Genomic DNA, 15,348 nt, shown 5'->3' on the forward strand with positions numbered 1-15,348 from the left:
CTCCCTGGGGTGCCCCTCAGGATCTGGAGCTCTTCCAACAAAGGAGTGGGTGCCAAGGCCGTTGGGGTGTCTTCTAAACCACCGTGGCCCACCAGTTGCGAGTTAGCTTCATTAGCCAGAACCGAGCCTGCCTCTCTGAGGGCGGGAGCCGGCCCTTCGGGGTGTTCCTGTGCCCTCCGGGGTTTGCCCCGCGCTCATTAGGGGAGCTTTTACCTGTCTGTGCTGAGGTGGTGCTGCGTCACTCGGCCCTCAGTCTTCGGTTTAAATTTAGACTGTCCTCCCCAGAAGACAACTGAAAAAGACCTCTCAATTCACTCTCAGGAGGGGCAATTTTAAAATCAAGTATTTCTGGAAGTAGGGGTGGGGGGGAGTAAGACCGACTTTTTCCTTAAGCAAATTATGTTTTCTGCCATTAACTTTTTCTTGTATTTTACTGAAACTGCCCTCATCCTTTCAAATGTGTGGACCTGGTTTTCTTGCCTTTTTTCTACATATTTCACTTGTACACACACTCACATTAGATATATGTGTGTGTAATTTTTTTCCCTTTTTTTTTTTTTGTTGGAAAGAAAAGATGCCTCATTTTGAAACCTAAAGGGGGGAATAAGAAAAGCCCTTTGTAATATATTGCCATATTATCACTAAATCCCCTGACAGTCGTGACACAGAAGCAAGTCACCTGTCACTTAAGCTGGAGGTCTCTTTAATTTTCTCCCGGAATTCGCGCCAGGCTGTCTTTAATTTGAGGCCTTTATTGGAATTCTGAAACCTCTCTGCTCCCCGGCTCTCAGATCTATTCTGAGAGCTGTTACAGAATGTATACAATAACCAACAGAGGGATTCGAGAGGGCTGGAGCTCTGTTTATTTAACACTCTAGAGGGATTTTGTGCTTATTCGGTCCTGGCTGCCCGGCTTTCAGTATTGCTTTGACAACCGTTCTGCCCTTCTCATTAATTTTAAACAGTTAAAACACAGGAAAAAGAGGGAAAAGTTTTCATTATTAAAGTGCTTTACTTTTTAATAACAGAGGATTCTGTCCGCCAGGGGAAAGGGCATCCTCGCTAATTTCACATTCATATTAAAAAAAAATGCGGGGAAGGTGACAGTCGCGCTGCTGAGGTGGCTTAGGGAAAGGAGGGCAGCAAGAAAAGTTTGCATTTCACATCAGTTAAGAGGGTAAAAAAGATCCTCGTTAATGACAATAGCAAATGTCCACTTTGGGAACACAGCTCCTGAGTGACTTTTCTCTTGACATTTGAGCAGATAAAAACCCTTAGGGGGACCGTGTACCGTGAAATCAGCCAGACTGTCATCAACCAAACAGGTGGCAGGAATGATTTGACTAAACTAAAAACAGTCTCAGGTTGTAAGTCTCTATTAATACGAGATGAGTGTTGCTCCCCAGAAGGAGGTGTTTTTTCTCCTTTGTTGTTCCTCTGGTAGCTTTCCCAGTGTGAAGACTCAGGACGCTGGGTGGGCAGGTCAGCCAGGTACAGGTGCTCACAGCCTGTCCTCTGAGGGCAAGGAGCTGGGACCTGGGGTTCAGCCGGTTTATCCTGGTGACCCAGGCAAGGGGGAGAGCAGAGGCGTGATGGCGCATTTGTGGGGCTGCGTCCCTGGGAGGGCATGTTAGCCAAACTGCATTGGAGAATCTGTTTCTTGGGGTCTTGGTTTCATGTTCGATAGAGCATGCCTGTTTGTTTCAAGAGAGAAAAAACCAGACCCACTCGCTTTTCAGGGTACAGGGATGGGAGGATAGGTTCTCTTCTCCGGGGCTGTTAAAGGAGGCCAAAGAAGGTATTTATTTCTATTCACCTCTTGCATCTGTCGGTCTTGGTGCATACAGATGCGACTTATTACAGAGGCCCCTCGCTGCCAGACCCGGTGATGGTCTGCGAATGTGGCTTGCAGAGACAGCCCATCCTTGGTGGGCCACTGGACCTCAGCACAGTGGTTCTAGGCTGAAAGAATGAATCTGAACCCTGGAAGGTGACCCTCCCTAGGAAGGAGGAGGCGTGCTCCGAAACTCAAGGGTGGGCTGTATTTTAGGCAGGTTCTGGGGAATGTTCTCGCCTAGGGTTGTCGGTGTTCCCTGAGGTGGGGGGAGAGGGAAGTGATGTAGGCCCAAGCGGGAGGTGCTGGAGCCATTTGCAAACAGCTTATATATGGTGATATTTTAAATATCCGAAGTGGACATGGAGAATTCCAGAGTATCTCTGGTGGTCTTTCATTTTGCACGAGAGTGGTAAGAGGCCAGGAAGAGAGATAAGTAAATAAGTAAATAAATAAATAGACCTGGTCTGCTCCCTCACAAAGCCATCCTCATCTTTGCTTGCCTTTAACATCTTTATACCTCCCTCTTTTTCCCTAGTAATATTGAAAGGATTACCCTCTTTGGCCCCTAGGTGGTTACTGTGTGATTTTACTGTTATTAAATCTATTATAAACTGCTTCATTATTCCTGACTCTCACTCTGTCACTCCTTTAATCCTCCCCTCGCCCTCCCAGCAATCCCGTGCCGTTGGCCCCCAGGAAATCCGAGAGCGAGCCACAGTCTTGCAGACGGTGTTTGAAGATTACGTGCACTCCAGTGAGAAGAGGATCTCCTGGGCAAAGAAAGGTGGGTGGGTTTCTTAGGTGACTGTGGAGCGGCTCCCCCGGCTCCCCCGCAGAGCTCGCCCACCTCTTCCAAACACCCCCAGGCAGCTGAGAAGCCAACAGGCGTCTCTGCCCACCAGCAAAAGCCTTCAATCTCACTAATTCTGCAGGGTTTGGAGACAGGCACGGAAGGCTTTAAAGTGATATTAAATGTTAATTTCATCCTTCCCTGTGTTTTGCACAAATGAGGCTTTATCTTGGCTTTACATCAGGACTGGAGAGCTGACCCGCCCTGCAGATCTTAGGGATCCATTTTCCCTTCCTTTGAAAACTGGAGAGTGACACGTTAGTAGAAATAGTTTAGAGATGGACACTAAAGATGCAGGTAAGGGCTGGACACGTTAGACACAAGCAGCTCCTGTTCGTAAGTACAAAGCAAAGTGAGAAGCAGCGCTGAGGAAGGGCCAGCGGCCAGAGTGCGATGCCTGGGAAAGTCACGCGCGTCGGGCATTAGCTGAATATTGGATGGTTTGTGGGGTGAAGGGGCTCCTGGGATCCCAGGCATCAGGTCTGGACTTACGGTTTACTTGGCATGCCGAGCAGAACGTGGGGGGTGTTTGTGGCCAGATGTCCGTGTCCTGGCCAGTGGCAGGCCTGTGCACTACAGGCCACTCTGTGAGGACCATAGTTCTTTGATCATGACCACGCCAGGCGGCTCACCCCATCTGAGCGCATTGTATCCCTGGTCTTTTCATAAATGGAAATGTCTTTCTCTTTAAATAATTCCGTTAATGAACGTGTATGGAATTGGGCCCAGTTCTAGGTGCTCGGTGCACAGCAGGGATCAAAATTGACAAACCTTCACCTTTCTAGCATTCACGGGGGGTCGGGGGGCAGCGGATGAGCATAGTGAGTGACACTGGCTGGAGGTGTTTTGGTGAGACACGGTGGGTACCGGAACAAGCAGAGCGGGGTGGGTGAAACGGTGAGAGAGCTCAGTGGATCTTAACAGAGGGCTGGGGCAAGGATAATGGGGCCAGAAGCTGAGGGGATGTGGCTGTGAGGCTCCGCAGAGGCCGGACCGGTGTTGCAGGGATGGCAGCCACATGGCAGCCACATGGCTGGAAGGAGGGAGGGTCTCAGAGGGCAGGACCCCCTGACTGTGCGTGACAGCTGGGAGAATGGGTGTGGGCTGTTGTGGTCACAAGGAAGATGAGGACAAACCGGTGCAGTAGCACATGGTCAAAGCAGTTCCTGGGCGCTGCCATTACACTGAACAGACTGTCCCAGCCGCCCCAGAGCTGCTGCTTGAATCTGCCACCTGATGTCAAGTGCCGTCCCGTCCTGGCACTCCCCTAGGGGTTCCTAGGAACCCACCGTGGAGAAGCACTGAGCTTGCCTCAGGAGCACGGGCCACGGTGCAGCTTCGGAGCCTGGTCCTTTGTGCAGAGTGAGGCCGATGCAGCCGGCCTTGCGCGCCCTAGAGGTTGTGGCGCTGTGGCCCCAGGGCTCGTGACTACGGCAAAAAGAGATTAAACCCTCATTCTGGTGTCAGAAGTGTTTGGGGTTTTCTGGTGACCCCTGTCTTGGGGTGTCTGGATGGCCAGAAGGAAGGTGACAGTGACCCACAGAGAACAGGGCTGGTGCTTCCTGTCTCTACTGCTGCCTTCCGTGTTTGGCCCAGGTGCAGTCTTCTCTTTAAGGAGCACTGCGGGGCAGCCACCCCGGAAGCAAGCTCCGCTCCTGTTCCGCTAATTGATCCCCACACCAGGCTGGGGACAGCCGGGAGGCAGCCACCTGTGGTCTCGGTCTCCCCATCAGACATAAAGCTCCGCAGTTCTCCTGTTACTCTCCAGTCACTCCTGTTACTTAGGATTGTGAATTCTGGAGGTCTGGGGAGATAGACACCCACTTAACGAAAGGTGTTGAAGTCACAACAAGGGACAGCACTGCACCCCACAAATTGATACGGTTTTCTGCATTTCGATCTGCATATGCAAATTCCCCACCACTGACTTGCCTCCGTTTATGCCATTTTCAGAACCCACCTCATGAATAATTAACAAAGCAGCTGGTTTTTGCCTTTGTGGCTGAAATTAGGTGGAAACTGGGCTGAGAATGCATTTGTTTTCCTATTGCGTTTTCTGACCCAGCCATGGTTAATAACCAGCATTTCACTGTCATCAGTTTCCAGAAGCAGTTGCCCTTTGTTCTGTCTTTTTTTGTGTCTTTGCAAGTGCCCTAAGTTTGAATTCCAGACTCCTGAACAAAAACCCTAGAAAATGGAGCCCTGTGTGCAAATGCTACAGGGTTCAGGCCTCTGGGCCCCTGACGAGCGGACCAGCTGTGCAGGGCAGTACCTGACTTGGGGTCCAGAAAGCCCAAGCCGGTGATGGCGGTCGTCCCCTGCTCCTTGTGCTCGGTGGCCCCCACAGCTCCCGTTCTTACACTCAGCCTTTTGGGCGACTGTCTCCGAAGAGCACGTGCCTCTCTTCAGGGCTGAGTTGGGAGGAACAAGATCATGCACACCTTTTGGGCAGGACTTCGCTCCTTCCTGTGGCCTTGACCCACTGGCATCCCTGAGACACCCTCTGCCAGATCGGATGGCTACGAATAAATGTGATTTTATGAAAGAAGGGCAAAATAGCCATGGAGATTATTTTTAAATCAACATCCCTTCACTCCTCTGCCTCTGGCCACTAACCAGGAATCGGGGCTTCGCAGCTCCTGCGCTGACTGGCCGTGCCTTCTCCCGCCACCCTGAGCAGCCGCCTGCTCTGCTTCTGCACGCTCTTGGCCCTGCCCACACGAGCCATCTCCTGCCCCTGGGACAGGCCTACACACAGCTGCTGCCGCATCTGAAACTCTTCTCTGAATTACCCACATTTTGAGTCACCCAAGCACACGGGGACCACCGAATGTCGCTGCCCCTGCGAGATGGCCGCCTTGAGGGCCCGGGTTGCGTAAACATCTGCAGCACGCGAAGTGCTGCCTGGCCAGTCCTCCAGGGAGGAAACGCTTCCTGCCATTTCTTGGCAAACTCATTATTCCTGTAAAGCTGTTAGTTGGGCACCTTCATCTCCTGGGACAGGGTGCTCCCTCGTCAGCCCTCAGGACTGAGGAGAAGGGGGGGGGGGGAACGCGGGGTGCTCTGCTTAAGCATGGGGTGTCATGGGAAGCTGGCCAGGAATTGAGTAAGCGGTTTTCAAGGCCCCATTCTTTGCTTTGGTTTAGCTGGTGTTGGCTTCAGCCTGGTTTATTTTAGACCAGGAAAGGGTCAGGGGTCAGGGGCAGAAAGGGAGGTTGCGGAAGGCGCTGGTCTCCTGGGTCATGGGCCGCAAACTCCTCTCCGGGGGCTTGAACACATAACTCTGCGTGGGACGCTGGCTGCCAGGAGTCTCCAGACAGCACAGGCCATCTGAAGTGTGAAAGATTTCCTTGAGAAAGCCAGTCCCCGGTTATTAAAAAGGGGAGTAAGCACAGACTTAAGAGAGGGGTGCAGAGGAGTTGCCTTGGTTATTATTTCTCATCGATTGGGAAAAGGAGTTCACTTTGCTCAGTAAACAGAGCTTTCGTGGATTCCCAGGATCCTTCCAGGAGCTGATCTGCTAAAATGACACTTTTTATTACTGTTCATAAACGCCAATCTCCAGGTGCTGGTGGGATATTAGGTTTAAGCTGTGGGCAAACTTGCCCGTCCAGTGGCTCGACCAGCGAGGGTGAGAGAGGCTGGTGTTTAGAGCCCGCTGCCAGCAGCCGCTGCAGAAGAGCAGGGCTTGCACATAAGTCAGCAGTGATGGGGATGCCTTCCAGAGCAGTCCCCTGCTGCCCTGCAGAAGTGAGAAACAGGCCAACAACCTGATTTTCATGGTTATTGCAAGATTTCCAAGGGGAACCAGGTATAGGAAAATCTCTCCCTGAAGGAAGGCCAGTTAAGGTGTCCTGGAAGCTCCACTCCCCGGGGGCCCATTCTGGCTTGTCTCTGGCCTTTCTCTGCTGGCGCTGGGGTCTAGCCTGTGCTGGGCTGTCTAAACTTAGCAGCCCTCAAAGAATAAATTGTCCATGGACTATATTAGAAATTTCATCATTTTCTTTCTCCTTTCAAAAATTCTGTTTTCATTTCATTCCTTTGAATAAGATACACTGTATCGGTCAGTCTTGGGGACTTGAGGATGAATTTGTTTTTTCCAGCAGAGTGCTGGTGCCAGATCTCCCCGGGGAGGCGGCCTGCCTGCTGGCCGGGCAGAGAATCCTTTGAACCTTTTGAATTTTCTCACATTTGCATGTATTAGCTATTCAAAACCTAAACAGAATTTAACTAGGAAAAAAATGTTGCAATATAAAGGTCTAGTGATCTCATTGTTCATAAACAGATGATAACCTCCATTACCATGTCTCAGATTCTTCTCTCCTCCTCGCGTCTGTCCGCTTACGGTGTATTTATTGTGCTGCATGCTGGGACTGTGTTCGGGCCGTGGCTGTGATGGTGAGGACGACAGGGCCCTCGCCGGGGATTGCTGCAAGCCATGCAATAAAATCTGAAGCGACATTGGCTTCCTCCAGTGACCACTGTGGCCCACAGATACGTTTTTGAGGAATCCGAGAAAGTGGTTGGGGGTTTGGCAATTGGTGTGTGCTGTGCTGGGTGTGCCAGGTGTGCCAGGTGCTGCCTGGGTAGCACAGCCGCCTGGCTGGGCAGGTGAGGTGACCCAGGCCCGCTCTGCATCCTCCTGCTGCTCTTTCTTTTCCAGCACTGCAGTCCTTCATCCGGGCTTACACAACCTACCCCCGGGGGCTGAAGCACATCTTCCATGTCCGGCTGCTCCACCTTGGGCACGTGGCGAAGAGCTTCGGGCTGAGAGATGCCCCCCGCAATCTTGGCACCTCTGCTCTAAAGAGGAGGAAAGCAAATGGGAAAAGGTAAGGCGAGCTGGGTGTATTCTGAGGCGAGTGGCTGTCCCGTGTGGAGAGCTCTGTTACGTCAGCCGCCGAGAGCTGCAGCCCACCAGCTTCTGCCCTCTGTCCGTGCAGTTAGTAAGTCTGAGTGGAACAAGAGAGACCTGCCTCCTCGGAATGTTTTAAGGCACCTGTGCTGGGGAAATTTGGTGGTGTCTCCTCCTGGGTGCAGATGCATTAGGGGTTATGAGAGCAACAAGACACATCTGTTGGGTGGTCTTCACTGCCCACCAGCAGAGTAAGGCAGGGACTCGCCCCCACCTCCCCCGGCCAGAACATCGCGTGTGCTGTGGTCCACCCTGGAAAGCTGTGTGTTCGGGGAAGTCAGCTCTAAGGCTCGTGTCGGTCTCCTCCTGTGCCAGCGGACTGGGAGGGGTTGAGCGCCCTGCTCTGGCCTCACAGGCTCTGTCCCCAATAGAGCCAAGTGGTCCAGAGGCGCCCAGCACTGCCGGCTGCTCTCCTTGGTGCTGATGTGCCCACAGTGCCCAGCATTCCTCAATGTGAGCTCACTGGACACCGGCGGCAAAGGCACGTTCAGACCTGCCCAGGGGTCACAGTGATGGGCAGTCAGAGTGAGGAGATTTGCCCTGCAGCTTGGAGCTTTGCCCTGCTGGACCTTGAGTCCATCTCCACCATTTCCAGGCATCCTGAGACAACTTCTGTCACAGGCTACGTACGGGAAAGGTCTCTCCTCAGACACGGGGTGTTCTTTCAGTACCAGCCCTCGCAGGACCCCTAGAGGGATCAGACAGCTCGAGCTGCTCATGTGGGACGTTGGGGGCCGAGAGTCATTACTGAGTGTGCGGCGGGGGCTGGGAGGACACATTCAGCTGGTGTCTGGGACCAGAGACCTGCCTTTCACTCACCCCCGCTTGACACAGAGCCTCGAAGGCTTGGGGCAGCTACCTGGCGTCGTGTGTCCTCTGTTTTATGTGGTTTTCACACATGCCAAACCTGCCCGCCCAGACTTGAGAACCTACAGCAAAGCCATGCTCCCCTACGCAGTCCGCACAGTGTGACTGCTCAGTCTCCAGAAAGTGTCGCCCACTCTGTCAGGCAGGGTGGGCCCAGTGTCTGGTGTGCAGGCACACGAGGGGCACAGAGATGAACCTGCTGTGGGGTGGCGCTGCTCTGGGGGCAGGCCTGGGGCTGCAGCCCCACTCTGCTCTGCTGCGAGCTGGGATCTTGTCTTTGTCTAAAGACACAGAGCCTCAGCCTGCTGCACGCTCAAGGGAAAAGGAAATTTTAGGCTTTTTCACTAGTTTAGAGAATCAAAATTAGGTGACTCGGTGGCCTTTTGCGCAGAAAAGGGCCATGCTGATCACATGACGTAGGACGGAGAGCTGGAGACCAGGTGAGTCATGATGCTGGAACCTGCAGCTTGGCCTGTTGGGGCCTTGCCACCCCCAGGCTCTTCACAGTGGGTCAAGTTGCGGAATTCTTGAACTGCTTGACGCTTTTCTCATGTCGATACCTCTCCCAGAACAGCACTGGGGTGATTCTGGGAGGCAGATGCTCTTCCCCGGGCTGCTGCTCTGCAGAGCCAGGCGAGGGTGGGGCGTCTGGCTCTGGCTTCTCCCGGGTTGTGGGAGGTGCAGTAGCTACACACCTCCTGCTCCGGCAGCCGGGGTCTTCCCTGCACCCTCTGTTGGAGCCCGGCACTCCGCGAGGTGACCTTGGACTGCAGAGCTGGGCTCCTGTCTTCAGATGTGGCGTCTGCACAGAGTAACCCTGATGAGTGCGTGATGACCACAAAGCTCCCGGGGGAGGGAGGGGGGCGCGGGACCGGTGACTTCCTGGGACCCCAACCCTCTGTCACCATCTCTAAGGTGCTGATGCTCTGAGAAGGGAGGACGGGGCCTGTGAGAGACTGATACATTTTGCTTCTTCCTCTCTCTGCAAATAACCGCATGCGCCCCCAGTGTTGTGTTGTCAGCAGATGAGGTACTCCTATGACTGCGGTCTCGCTCTCAAGCGTTAGCCCAGTGGTCGGCTCTTCACGCGGGTCCTTAGCCCGTCCCGGATCCAGGGAGGCAGAGTGGGAGGCGGGAGGCAGAGGGGAGGGGGCCGGGCGCCAGCATTGTTCTTACCTTGAGAAGCCACCAGGGAGGAGCGAGCCTCTGCCTCCTGCTTCGGCCGACCCTGGCCGGCAGATGGGCACCAGGACGGCCGTCCCCCTGTGAGCGGGGGATTTAGCGGGGCTTTCTTCGGGGAAGAATGGGCTGATTAGCCGGTAAAGAGCATGTAAGATGGTATGGGGCAGCCTTTGATGTTGGCTGGCGCGGCGGGGAGCGGCTGGTGAGTGACAGCAGCGTGTCACAGGATTACTCTGCCGCGACAATGCTGCTCTCTGTTCTTGCCATGTCACCACTCTGTTCCAGCTACTTTCTGTGGCCATGCCCTTCTTTTGAAGGCATTTCTCTCCACACTCCTTAAGTCCTCCCGCCCAGCTCTGCGTTGCCCGCGCAGACGGGCGCTCACGGATACAGTAGGTACCTTTTTTTTATTTGGGGGAAATCTTGTCGCTCCTGGAGCAAGAATGACTTTGCAGCTAATCTGCACATGGACCGTGTCATTGTTGTCAGGGCAGGTGGCAAAGAGAACTTGACAGATTTTCCACACCTCGATCAGGGCTCACGCCAGTGCCAGTTGCTGCTTTTTGAGGACTAGAAAGAAAGGTCCATTAAAAAGTATGCGAGTTATGCTGTGGCCTTGGTGATTGTTTTGAGCTGAGGCGTCTCCTCTGAAATCCATCTGTCAGGAGAGAGAATGGGCTCCTTATGTTTTTTGTATGGGGTGATAAAATAATGGCCCTGAATTCTCTCAGTCCACGTTCCATTTTATGGTGTTTGCTGCCTGGAACATTCTATGCGGGCTTCTGATATCTGCGGATCAAAGTCCCACCTCACCTGTCAGGTGCTGGGCAAGGAGTACGGCTGGTGGCAGAGTATGAGGTCAGGATGGGTTAGGGCAGGGGGCAGGAGGTGGCCCTCCGCAGTGGCCTTTATTTCTTTACTGAATCACTTTTCAGAAAAGACAGTGGATGTCCCCCAGTGAGGTCTTAATCACTGGGTCTCTTTTTCAGTCCTCAGTTGGGGAGGGAACACTAAACATCTTCCCCCACCTGACGCAGAAGACATTCATAGGGCCTCCCTGGTGGTGCAAGGGGTTCAGCACCACACTATGAAGCAATCCACAGCCTCTGCAGCACGAGTTCCATCCCCAGCCGGCCAGGGAGCAGCCCACATGGTGCAGCAGACCTCTCCTGTCTCGCCCGCTGCTCCCCTCAGCAGTGTATTTCAGTCCGTCTGCCTGTTCTGCTCCCCACTCTGTCTCTGGTGAATCCTCTCACCCCCCGCATCTCTGGCCTGTACCCCAGCTCTTGTATGCATAAATAAATAAATCTTAAAAAAAAAAAAAAGACAGTCATAGGCGCAAAACCTCTGTGACACCTACACGCACCTGTGGAGTACCCCCCCACCCAGTGCCTTCAGGCGTGTACACAGGTAGTTGTGCTGTTGGTAAAATATTGAATGGCCCCTCAGCAACATCCGTCACCAGCGCAGTGTTTTGCTCCCATGAGATGCAGCTATTTCGAAGCAAAGGTAACATGCTTTCCAAAATTGCGGTCTCTCCGCAAGCTGCTGAGACCCAGCACTCTCTGCTGTGAGAGGCGGAGTTGCGTTTTCCATGGCCGGTCTGCCTGGGCAGGGGCACCCTGAGCAGAGCACATCCAGGAAGAGTGAGCTGGCACCCAAGGAGCCTGGGAGTCTCTCTTCTTGCCAGACACTGTGGGTGGGTTTAGAACGTAGAAACGGACGCCTGAGTCTTGGTGACGCCATGACTGAAGGGGCGAGTCTGCGTTTAAGCTTCCCTGTCTTGTGCGAACTACATGCTCTCCCCAAGCGCTGCTCCCCAAGTCTGTAGCTACCTCAGATGGTTGACTGGTCTGAGTTTTGGCTCTGCCATCTGTGTCTTTCTGATGTGCTTAATGCAGTTGGAAACATCTGAAACATTTATCAGGAACCGTCCTGTATCTAAGAGTTTAATTTTGTTTTTTGTTCATTTGTTTTGTCTCTTTATACCCCACGTAGGAGTAATGTCATGCCGTGAATGGTGTTTCTGTTGACTTATTCCACTTAGCATAATACCCTCGTGGTCCATCATGTTGTTACAATTGGCAGGATTTCATCTCTTTTTTCATTGCTCAATAGTATGTCAGTGTGTGTGTGAGAGAGAGAGATACAGACACCGGGGGGGGGTTTTCATACCTTGGCTCTTGTAAGCAAGGCTGCAGTGAACATCGGGGTGCATTCAGCTTTGTGCAGGCCCCCAGAAGTGGACCGGCTGGATCGTCTGGCAGGTGCACACTGACTTTTCGAAGCTCGCCGCCGTTTTCCGTCATGGCCGCCCCAGCTCACCTATCACCTGCAGTCTCTGTGGGTCCCCTTGTCCCCACGTCCTCTCCTTATTTGCTGTCTTTCTGATACTGGCCGCCCTCACGGGTGGGAGTGGCTGTGCTGCTGTGGCTCTGAATTGCGTTTCCCCAGTTGGGGGCTGGGGGTGGGGGCGGGGGCGGGGTCTTTCCTGGCGCCCTTGGCCCGCAGCGTTTCTCCTTTGGGGACGTCTGTTCCGCGCCTCTGCCCTTCTTCAAGTCAGGTTGTTTGTGGGCTTTTGTTTTTGAGTTTTAAGAGTTTTTTCCCTGTGTCACGGATACTAGCCCCTGTCTTGCACATCAGTGGGTTGGCGTTTCGTGTTGCTGCTCTTTTCTTTGTTTTTGCAGAAGCTCGTCAGCGTCGTGGCCCATGTGTTTCCTTTGCTTCTGCCCCCCGGCTGGGGTGCTGGGTGCACAGAGACCTCGCTGAGTCCAGCGTCCGGACCACGCCCTGGTTTCCTCTCTGGGCTTGTGGTTTTGGTCTTACATTCAAGTCCTTACCCACTTGGGAGTGAATTTCGCACATGGTGTGGCGTCGTGGCCTCGGTTCCCTTCCTCCGCACGCGGCCGTCCAGTCTCCCCGGCCCTGTCCTGGGAGGATTCCCTGTCGTGTCTCGGCGTTGTGGCGCGTGTTGTCTTGGCGGTTTTGTCGTGCGTCATCCGTAGACATGTGAGTTTGTGTCTGCACGCTCAGGTCTGTGTCTCTGCGTTTGCATTCCACGGATGAGCCGCCTGGCTGGTAAACATTTGTGGTACAGGTTGAAGTTAAGAATCAGCCCCCTCCAAAAACGAGTCGAGTTACAACCTTCTGAAGGGTTGGCCATTCGTTAACAGTTTTGTTTAATTTGTATAAATTTTCTCTAGCCAGTCTAGCTTACGTGCCACCTGCTAGTTTGCCATTTTCTCAACCGGGTAAACAGTCTAAAACGAGGGCTCCCTAGCCCCTCGTCCTCCCTGGGTCTGGGTGCGGCCTGTGCTCTGCAGCTGCGGCTAGTCCAAGGGCGGGGCAGGGGCCCACCCTCTTCCTCAGAACCACACACGCCTGGGCGCTTGCTTGACCTCTGGCGCCTGCAAGTTCTAAACTCAGTATCTTTTCCAAAGTGGCTGAAGAGCCTGCCGCAGGCGGGAGGGGCGCAGGTGGGTGTTCGGACTTCCCACCTGAAAGTGCCCCCTGCTGCATTGGTGAAGTTCAGAGCAGAGTTTGCGCAGCTTCGTGGAGGCGTTTTTTTGTCTTCAAAAAACCTGCTGTTTCACTCGGATTCTCAGCCCTGCCTGCTCAGTAATTATTAAATAACTAGTCAGAGTTAGGACATTGAGAAGCTTCCACCCAGTCATTACCACCCTTGCCCTCCTCTTGTTTCCCAAATGGCCCCCACGAGAGGCCCCTATGGTGAGGCCGTGTCAGGGTCGAGTCCTTGTCCGTGTGTCTCCCGGGGCTCCCATGTGGCTGCGCGGGCATCCCGCCCGCTGCCGGACAGCACCGGTGACGCGGGTCCTCCCTTGGCCTTCATCTCACCCGAAGAGCGACCTGAACCAGACGTGGCCCAAGTTTTGTTAACCGCCCACCTCTTAGCCCCCTTGAACTTCTCTTCCCAGGAAACAACCTTGAGCGCACACAGTTGGTCCCCTGCAAGACCGGCCCTCAGAAGCTGCAGCTGCATCTCCCTGTAAAGCAATATTCTCGTCATTACGAGCAGCTTGCCTGCCAGTTTTTATGTGGCATTTACAACCTCCCTAATATCACTTAATTAGCTGAAGGCAAACCTGGAATCTTGCCCACTCTGAGAATTTCCTCTATTTCTTTGAGCCAGTTGTTATCCTATAAAAGGCAGATTGGCCAAACGTGAGAGCAGAGGCTGGACAAAGACATGCCAGGGGACACTCCTGCTCCGTCCGGGGCAACTTTCAACACCGCTGCGCCCTCCGGCGCCCTTCACTACAGTTCTTGCCTTAGCTTCCGGAACTCTGCTCTCAGCCCTCCACTTCCTCGGCACTTCGAGAACAGTCTGTGCCTGTGGCTGCCCGAGTCTACCGGCCCCTCCGCACCCCCGGCCCGTCCTGCCCGTGCCCACGCCTTTCAGTGACGTCACATTACTCTGACAATGAAAACAAACGGCAACAAGCACGCCCCATTTTCACGGCCGCCTGGCCTTTGCTGACCTTTCCAGCCCCCCCCAGCACCTCCGCTTGTTCTCTCCTCAGCGGCCAGGCCTTTCCTGGCTCTTCTTCATCTCTGCCGCTCAGTCCCTGCTGCCAGGAAGTCTCCTCTGATGCCCCAGGCGGGCCCCCACTGTCCTCACTCAGCTCAGCTCTCTGGCTTTGTCTCTTCTCTCGAAGGCACCTCAGGGTGGAAGCTCCATCTGGTTTGCTGCTCGTTGCATCCCCAGCACCAGGTATAGTACCTGGCACACAGTGGGTGCTCAGGAAATCCTTTTGGCTAAATGAACGGAAAGCGAAAGCTGTCCATTCTGGGAGGAAGAGCATAAAGGGAGAGGAAGAAAAAGGGGTCATTCTGGCATGAGCGCCGCATGATTTAGTGACCCAGGAGACAAACGGTACCCGGAGCGACCGCTGTTCTGAACACGGCCTCTCTCGGTCTGTCCCAAGACGGCAGGCCTCGGCATAGCAGCAGTCTCCAGGAAGAACCCTCATCCGCCTTTTCCCTCTGTGCTAGAGCAGGCGTGGGGCTCAGCCCACACGACATGGCCGTGCTGCGCTCAGGATCCGGGTCTCCACCTGCCACCCTCCCAGCCCAGACCAGAGCTGAGGCCTGGGCTGAGGGGTCAGGTCAGCCCAAAGGCCGGAAGGAAACCACTTGGGCCCCAGCAGCAACTGAGAGGCAGGTGACCCTGTCCCAAGGGTGAACCAGACACTGCCCGCAGGAGCTGCCAAGAGCTTGGGACGCAGGTGCTCAGGCCCCGCCCAGGGGGCTTGCTTCCCTGAAATCTGAACTCATGGAGCGTGGGCTGAGGTGCTCGTGAACTTGACTGCCACTCTAAAGCCAGGCCCAGGCACAGCCCCTGGAAGCTCGAAGCAGCCAGGTGGTCCTCGACACGGGGGAGGGCAGCGAGGCGCTGGCTGGGGCTTGAAGAAGAGTTAGGACTAAAGGTGACGCTGCTGTGTAGACACGGGGGCCGCCAGGCGCAGGCAAGAGAGGGCATGTTACTAGGCCGTGGTCAAGGCAGATGAGCAGGGACTGGAGTCTGCCTCATGTCCTCTCCCTGGACCGTTGGTGCTGAGGAGACGGGCGTGTCCAGATGGACAGGGGCACGGGAGTGCATCAGACGAGGCGGGGCCTCCTCTCTGGGTGGAGGATGCTCAGGGACTGTCTGTCAGTGGTTGGTTGTTGAGGACGAGG

At 54.3% G+C, this 15,348-nt stretch overlaps 1 protein-coding gene across 1 annotated transcript in view; it reads left to right on the plus strand.

Moving 5' to 3' along the window:
• Positions 1-15,348, plus strand: part of DDX31 (DEAD-box helicase 31) — a gene marked incomplete at both ends in the record, with an annotated part of 61,043 nt that overhangs the window by 37,759 nt on the left and 7,936 nt on the right. The window contains 2 exon segments of the mRNA XM_084236293.1: positions 2,510-2,621; positions 7,351-7,519. Of these exon segments, the coding sequence (XP_084092419.1) occupies positions 2,510-2,621; positions 7,351-7,519 (281 nt within the window).

Source organism: Talpa europaea (assembly GCF_964194135.1).
Source record: "Talpa europaea genome assembly, chromosome: 7".
Taxonomy (NCBI): Eukaryota; Metazoa; Chordata; class Mammalia; order Eulipotyphla; family Talpidae; genus Talpa; species Talpa europaea.